Below are 8,536 nucleotides of genomic sequence, written 5' to 3'. Positions count from 1 at the left end.
GAACCGTTTGATCATCAGCTGACACGTTATGGGATCGGGACTGCAGGTTGAGACACTGACAGCAGTTTACATTCAGGGTCTTTTATTTTGTTAATGAGCCTGGTCCCTCACAGGAAGTTATCTCCTGGTTAAACCTCCATCTTTGACTGAGAGCAGCAGGATGCCCGATCAATAATCAATAGTGTACTTGTGTGTGACCTCACCTGAATCCTCCGGTCAGTCGCAGTGAGGTGTCACAGGGTGGATGACATCAGGGCCTGACTTCATCCTGCACGGTGCCTTAGGTGTTAGGGTCTGTCATGAGACGGTGTCATCAGCCCAGAAGTCTCCTCACCTGCTGAGGTAGATGGACAGATCACAAGAAGAACAGTCATGACGGGAACACTGATGAAATAAGAAATTAATAAAAACATGAACAAAATGGGACGTGGCCTCAAACACCAGTGAGGACTGGACAAAGCGTCCTCTCATACTGGTGCTGATGATGTCACACTAGTAAGTTGGACCTCGGCGATAATGTCATGGTGAACTTTAAAAACTGTCCCATCAGTAGGAGGTAGGTCACACATTACTCCAAAACGTAAGTCTTTGGGCTATTAACCAAAGTCAAACAAGATGAGAATCAACACAGACACACACACTAGTACGCATGACGACAACAGTCCATTAGTCGTGCCTTTGCACTCTACAACCGTCCACTTCCTGTCATTTTTCACACTTCCTCCGGGAAACAGGAAGCATCTGAGTCACCGTGACAACAATCATCCCCCAGTGTGTGCGTGTGTGTTTCCACTGTTTGTACTCATACAATAGTTGTATGTGTATGTGTGTGTGTGCGTGTGCGTGTTAAACTGATCAAACTGATTTCAGCTTGAATGAAGCCAACAGAGAATCCTGCTCTCTCATTGGCTGCTGAGGTTGCAGGAATCCTTGAAGATGTCCCTGGGTCTTTGAGGAGGTTTGAGGTTATTGGTGATTACTACATTTAAAGGTCCAAGTTCCTCATCTGTACTTTGCTTCTGTTCCTGTGCTTCTCAGTGTGGGATCAATACGTTCATCTAATCAATCAATAACAGTTAATCTATTCTGAATCTGAAAAATGTTGAAATTCTGACTGAGATTTGGTACAAACATCTTAGAGGTTTCAGAATGTGGACATATTTGCTCCTCTGGAGGAAACCAGCTCACCTTATCAAGACTCAACACACTTCCTGTGCAGGAGGTGGTGGGGGCATTAGGGGGCGGAGGGTTGGGGGGAGGTACTGTGGTGGATGAGGGGTGAGACTGGCAGTCAGTCTGTCAGCAGAGCTACTGTGGAGAAGCTGGGATCATATCAAAACAAGAAGTGGACAAAAGTGTGTTTTAAAGACGGAGAAAACAAAAGAAGAGGAAATCATAAAGAGAGGAGGAGAAGAAGAAGAAGAAGTGTGGATAAAGGAGGGTAATCGCTTTTCAGAGGTGTATCGAAGAGGACGGGTTGGAAACGGTAAGAAAAAGGACTCAACAAACTCACATTAAATTTAATAAATTGATTATTGATGTTGACTCCGGTCTTTGGGAGACAGAGTTAAAAAGAAACAGATCAATAGAGCTGACAATAACGAATAAAGGGTTCAAACTATTAGATAAATGTACCAAGTGATCTTCCTGCCTGGCCCTGTCGCTATGGAAATGAAATAGCCCTGGTCTAGTATTTCGTAAGAAACGTCATAGTATAGTATGTCATTAGAAACATTGTTGTACAATATGTCGTTAAAAAGTCTATATATATATATATATAGACCTTTTTACTTTTTTTATATATATATGTACAGATAGTAAATAGTAGTTTGTCCAAAAATGATGGTATAGCATGTCGTAAAAAATTCACCATTTATTATGTGGTAAAACGGAATTGTGGTAACAAAAAACCTGAATCGTATAGTATGTCGTAAATAACAATAATATAGAATGTCGTACAAATTGCCATAGTTGAGTATGTTGTACAAAAACGTACCAATATGTTGTAAAAACGTAATAGTATAATATGATGTAAAAAAAAACGTGGTAATATGTCATAAGAGGTGTAAAGGTATGCAAACAAACATTTTTATCTTTGTTTTGACAGTGACATCATTACCAAAGGGGGCGGGGCTAAAGGAGATGGAGTTGAGGCTCTGCTGCTGTTGGATCGTCGTCTTCCTACTGAGAAATGTCTCGTCCTCGCCGCCTCAATACAAACTCCACCGAATCGGAACTGCTTTCGACCAGGCCGTAAAGGACTGCTCCCCCGGCGTCCTCACCACCGTCACCACCAAGCAGGAAGTCGAAGACATCCTGAGGCTCGTCTCCAAATCGGTACTGCCTCTGGATGACTTCACCTGGTGGGTCGGGCTGAAGAAGGTCAAGAACGAGTGCGTGGACCTGTCGTTGCCACTGAAAGGGTTCAGATGGACGGATGGCAGCGGCCAGGAGTCGCAGGTGATCAACTGGGCGGAGGAGCCGACGCTCACCTGCACCGCGGTCCTATGTGCGGCACTGAAGGTGCAGTTTGACGGGTCGACGGTAACCGGGTGGGGTCTGATCCCTGTCACCTGTAAGAGTCAGTACCATTTCATCTGCAAGCTGAAGGACGGAGTGACCGGAGGGTCACCTGAGGGCAAAAACACCCCCGTTACACGTGCTACACCAGAACCAACAACTATTGAACCTAAATCTGCCACACCAGAACCATCCGGACCAGCTCCACCTGAAACAAGACCTGCACCATTAAAGCCTGAATCTGTGACACTGCAACCTAAACTTCTGACACCCGGACCAGACATTGAGCTGAAACCTAACCCTGGACCCAGACCTGGACCCAGTCCTGGCTCCGGTCCAGTGTTGGGACTGGACTTGTGTCACAATCCCTCCATCGAGGGCGAACGCTCCATCAGTCTGGACCCCGACAACAGCAACAGGATTCGAGTGGAGTGCTGGTCCTCGGTCCAGCTGGACCTGACCTGTTCAGGTCGTCCTGGCATGTGGCGAACGCTCGATGGCTCGCCGGCCAACTTCAGCGCCATCTGCCTGTCGTGCGCCGACGGCTTCCGGAAAGACACATCCGGACACTGCATGGATGTGGACGAGTGCGGCGCCGGCGACCCCTGCAGGCACACCTGCCTGAACACCGAGGGTTCCTACAGGTGCGTCTGCTACGACGTCAACGGGAAGCAACACGACGAAAACTCTCGGACATGCGAGGACACCGTGAAGATCGACGGCAGCGGCTCGGTTTCAGCCATCCTGATCCCGGTGCTGGTTGCCGTGGCGGCACTGGTGATTCTGTTGGTGATTGTTGGGGTGACGGTGAAGTGCTGCTTGATGAAGCGATCCAAAAAACACGCCACAAAGAAAGCAGAGAAGATGGCGATGAAGAGCAAGAATGATAGGGATTCCTTTGAAACAGCCAATGAGACGGCAGCAACATGAGGATTGGTCGAGTGACATCATCATCATTACAGTTCGCTGTGGGACAGAAGAATTACCTTTATTGGGTGACGTCATCAAGAAGTCATTTTTGGATTAAAATGTTTTTACTTTTCTGGCCCGTTAAATCCAATATTTATAGATTAATTTATGAATAAATAATTGAGGATTTATTTCTAATTAACCAAATGGACTTCACGTTCTGGACATAACAGAAAAGACCCTATAAATATTTTTAAATCATTTTTTAAAATTAATTACAATTTTATGTTCTAAACATTGTTCATTATTTAAAGACAGAAAAGTGATTCAGAATTATTAATTAGAACATTTCATGATATTTTTAAGTGAAAATTTTCTTGAATCTTTAATGTAATCAATCAAATGTTTTTATATCACATTAATCTTTAATAAATAATCTATAACAACTCAGAATCCTTCAGCATGAACTGAATATGTTTTCATTTGTTTCTACTTTTATGTTTTTACTCTCAGTAAGAAACAAACTGTTGAAATTAATTCAAATCTTTTTAGAATTCGGTTTAAGCTGTGAAGTGAAACGAAGGAATTTTTACTTTTTTTTCTCTTAAAATAAAATGCCTCAATGAATTTCTGTTTCTGAGTTTTACTCGGAGTAAAATTAAACTTTATTCATGTTTGAAGCTTGATGACACTGGAGTTTTAAATGTTCATCAATAAAAGTATTTGTTGTTTTAAGTTAGTTTTGCAAGTTCTATTTGTAAATGACGGGGGGAAAATCCTTTGATGAATACTGTTCTATATGGCCAAAAGCATGTGGACACCCAGCCCTTTATTGCCCATAGTAATCACATGGGTTGCTGTCCACATACTTTTGAACATTGAGTGCATTTAATTCCGTCAAATGGGTAGCTGTGAAAATACCACATGGCCAAAAGTATGTGGACACTTACAGGTCACTGTTACGTCAACCACATACGAGCAGGTAGTGAGTTTGTTCCAGTGACATGTTTTTAGAGGAGTCGGCACATTTCTATTTATTATACAATATGTGGCCAAAAGTATTTGGACATCATTTGGGGTCAACTTTTTACAAATCCCATGAGGCTGCAGTGCTGAGCTGTCCACATACTTTTGGCTGGTTACATACAAGGTTTCTGTAGTATAATCTAAAGTCACTGTGTGTTTACAAACTGGATTTCCTGTTTCCTGAAGAGCCGATGTTGAGACAGGAAACGATAGGAGCGGTCATCAACCTGAGGCTCGAGGCCCTTCAGAGGATCCAAAGCAGAATCTGAAGGTGATAAAAGGAATAAAAAAGTGTCAAGTTTTTCTGTTATTGATCAGGCCTCTGGATCTCTTCCAATCAGACAGACTGAGGCCCACACTGACCCCAGATTGAGTTGAGTTATTTCCTCCTCCTGCTGATCCTGGTCCCGAAAAGGGACTCTGGCACAGAATCCGGTTTGAAGACCTGAACAGGTTTTGTTTTTATTGAAGGTGTCTATTTTTCTTCCACTTGTTTGTGTCGTGAACATTAATCTGCTATTGTTTTGATAATCAATTATTATTTAGTTTATAAAAACAACAACTGAACAAAGACAATTTCTGACATATTTTACTTTTAAATGACTTTGGCTGATTGGTTTCGGTGATCAATGAATTCAACAGATTATGTTATATTGATAAATGTTATTATCCAATCACATGATAACCGATCAATAGATCATTATATATCTATAGATGTTTCTATATTCATATGGAAAAATTGTGTTATAATTCCGTTTTTTTTTCTCAAACATGAATGACTTCAGTGCAGCTTCAGACCTGATTATTGATTCTTGATCAGTGTTTGTTTGTTTGTTTATTGGTTTGTTTGTTTGTGTTTAGGGGGACGTCTGTTTTGGTTTACATTTGTAAACAGCTGTTTAAATCCTGCGCGGAGGGAGGACACAACTGATCAATAACGTGATGAGATGATTACCCCCCTCCCTCTCTGTACTGGAGGAGCATTTCTCCGGTGTTACCGGATCATATGAGGAGACGCGGCGGCTCCGGTTCATCACTTGTCTGTTTTTCTGGATGAACCTGTCTGAGATGGAGCTGAACACCTCCTCCTCCTCCTCCTCTCCTTCTCCTCTCCCGGTCTCCGTGAGCTCCCTGGAGGACGGCAGCGGCTTCTTCTCGCTGAACGGATCCGGTAGCGACTCGGTGCCCGGCGGCGGAGCGCCGTCGGCGAGCAGCGCGGCTCTCATCTCCTCCATCTACTCGCTGGTGTGTCTGGTCGGTCTGAGCGGGAACTCCATGGTGATCTACGTCATCTTCCGGTACGCCAAGATGAAGACGGCCACCAACCTGTACCTGCTGAACCTGGCGGTGGCGGACGAGCTGCTGATGCTCAGCGTCCCGTTCGTGGTGACCGCTGCGCTGCTGCGCCGCTGGCCGTTCGGCGCGGCGCTCTGCCGCCTCGTGCTCAGCGTGGACGCCATCAACATGTTCACGAGCATCTACTGCCTCACGGTGCTCAGCGTGGACCGCTACATCGCCGTGGTGCACCCGCTGCGCGCGTCCCGGTACCGGCGGCCCACCGTGGCCAAACTGGTGAACGCGTGCGTGTGGCTGTTCTCTCTGCTGGTCATTCTCCCCATCATCCTGTTCGCCTCCACCGCCCCCAACTCGGACGGCTCGGTGGCCTGCAACGTGCAGATGCCGGAGCCGGAGCGACGCTGGATGGCTGCCTTCGCCGTGTACGCCTTCCTTATGGGCTTCCTGCTGCCGGTTCTGGCCATCTGTCTGTGCTACGCGCTGATCCTGAGCCAGCTGCGGGCCGTGGCGCTGCGGGCCGGCTGGCAGCAGCGCTGCCGTTCCGAGAGGAAGATCACGGTCATGGTGACGGTGGTGGTGTCGGTGTTCGTGCTGTGCTGGATGCCCTTCCACGTGGTGCAGCTGGTGGGCGTGTTCCTGCAGCGTCACGACCCCACCCTCAGCCAGCTGGCCGTGGTTCTGGGCTACGCCAACAGCTGTGCCAACCCTCTGCTCTACGGCTTCCTGTCTGACAACTTCCGGCGCTCCTTCCAGAGGATCCTGTGCCTGCGCTGGATGGAGGCCCCCGAGGAGCCCCTGGACTACCTGGACTACTACAGCACAGCCCTGAAGAGCCGCAGACTCAGCCTGGACCAGGACCAGCTCGGGGATGGGGCCCAGCAGGAGGACCAGGACCAGCCAGGGGACGGGAACCAGCAGGAGGACCAGGACCAGGACCAGCAGCAGGACCAGGACCAGGTGCAACAGGAGGACCAGGAGTGGGTCTCAGTTAGCCGGAACAAGACCGTCCCCAACATCAGCTCCAGGATGTAGTCTGAGCCCTACTGAGGCCTCCAGAACTTACAGGACCAGACTGTTTTCACCTGCCCCTGGTTCTCCTCTGGATGGGTTCAGGTGTTCGGACTCTAGCCTGGATCCTTTCTGTGTTTTTACTCAGTGAACAGCTCGTTCTGTCACCTGCAGGTTCATCAGTAAATAATCACTTATCAGCATCAAAGCCGATCATCAGCACGGACAGGAAGTGGGAGCCCGGAAATGTAAATTTTAGAGTTCTAATTTTGTTGTACGATTTAAGTTTAATTCAAACCAAAGTTGATTGTTAAATGTCCGATATTTTCACGCAGATCAATAAACAAAGTTGTGTTTTTCAATGCGATCGTACGAGTGAGTTCTGCAGCGGAAGTCATGGTCAGGTCATGTCACGCAGGTCATTAGCCAAAGACAGTGAGGTCTTTATACGACTATTGGTTTGGTGGCGTAATTAACAAAATTTCACTGAGCGGGTTGGGATTCGAGTCCCGAAAAACGCAACATCGATCTCAAAATAGTTTTTGTGCTTAACCCTGACCATGTGTTTTTGTTGTCTTTAAGCCTGTGTATGGCTCTCGAGGCAAAGCTGTGACACTGACACGCTGCCCTCCTCTGGGCTGATGGGTGTATTACACATATTGCCGTGACAACGGGTTGGATTGCTGAAGCTCGCATTAACGCAATTTCTTAAGAACATTTTGAGTGATTTTCTTCAAACTTGGTACAAACGTTCTCTTGGACTCAAGGATGAGCTGATTTGATTTTTGGGGGTCAAAGGTCACACGGTGACCTCACAAAACACGCTTGTGGCTTTAACTCAAGAATTATTTCACTGTTTAAGACAAAATTTCACTCCAATGTCTGGAAGTATGAGGGCGTTTTTTAAATTCACTCGTTAATGTTGACTGTTTGTGTCTTAATCAGCCAATGTTTTATGACGAAGGACAGAAAACTGAGGACAACAACGCTGTGAAGGACGACGAATGTAGCTTGTTTAAACTGGTTTTGGACTCGGTTTCGGACTAGTTTTCAACATAGTTTCGGATTTAGGATTGACTGATTTTGGACTTGGTTTTGGACTCGGTAAGAACTGGTTTTCAACATGGTATAGGACTGGTTTAGGACGTTTTGCACTTGGTTAGGACCTCTTTTGACTTGGTATAGGATTTCATTTGGAATAGTTTTAGACTGGTTTTGGACTCGGTAAGAATTGGTTTTCAACATGGTTTGGGACACGTTTAGGACAGATTTTTGAATTGGTTTTCGACTTGGTTTAAACTGATTTCGGGCAGGTTTAGGGCTTAGTTAGTACTAGTTTTTTATTTTGTTTTGGACAAGTTTCACAGATTTTGGACTTGGTTTTTGATTTGTTTTGGATAAGCTTAGGATTGGTTTTGGACTCTGTAAGAACTGGTTTTCTACATGGTTTGGGACATGTTTAGGACTGAGTTTTGTACTTGGTTAGGACTAGTTTTTGACCTGGTTTTAGACTTTCAGAATTATTTTGGACTTTGTTTTGGACTTGACTTAAAACTGGTTTCGTTCCTAGTTTTGGGCTACTTTTAGACAAATTTTGGACTCCATTATTCGGCACCATAACAAGGAGACGGGGAGATGCAGACTGTGACCATACATGTGGAATTGATTTAATATCATAACAAACCAAACCAACCATTCAGGTCGAGGCTCTTCTTTTTTTTTTTTTTTTATGATTTAAGATAAGAATGTTGATTATAGTGACATGTTACGTTTCCTG

General features: G+C 45.5%; 2 protein-coding genes across 2 annotated transcripts; both read left to right on the top strand.

Moving 5' to 3' along the window:
* The first annotated feature begins 1,271 nt into the window (after positions 1-1,271).
* clec14a (C-type lectin domain containing 14A) lies at positions 1,272-4,143 on the top strand. The gene is made up of 2 exons (XM_069711627.1): positions 1,272-1,486; positions 2,108-4,143. The coding sequence occupies exon 2, from the start codon at positions 2,143-2,145 to the stop codon at positions 3,448-3,450; it is 1,308 nt and encodes a 435-aa protein (XP_069567728.1). The 5' UTR covers positions 1,272-1,486; positions 2,108-2,142; the 3' UTR covers positions 3,451-4,143.
* A 1,255-nt stretch (positions 4,144-5,398) lies between these two features.
* sstr1a (somatostatin receptor 1a) lies at positions 5,399-7,121 on the top strand. Its single transcript, XM_069711628.1, has one exon. The coding sequence runs from the start codon at positions 5,509-5,511 to the stop codon at positions 6,781-6,783; it is 1,275 nt and encodes a 424-aa protein (XP_069567729.1). The 5' UTR covers positions 5,399-5,508; the 3' UTR covers positions 6,784-7,121.
* Positions 7,122-8,536: the final 1,415 nt, after the last annotated feature.

This window comes from Brachyistius frenatus, unplaced genomic scaffold, assembly GCF_029030835.1.
Source record: "Brachyistius frenatus isolate BFR_SWC_R1_liver_20210118 unplaced genomic scaffold, ASM2903083v1 Contig_102, whole genome shotgun sequence".
In the NCBI taxonomy this organism is placed as follows: domain Eukaryota; kingdom Metazoa; phylum Chordata; class Actinopteri; family Embiotocidae; genus Brachyistius; species Brachyistius frenatus.
Note: the sequence above shows the minus strand (reverse complement) of the source record. Positions and strands in the feature narration are given on the sequence as shown.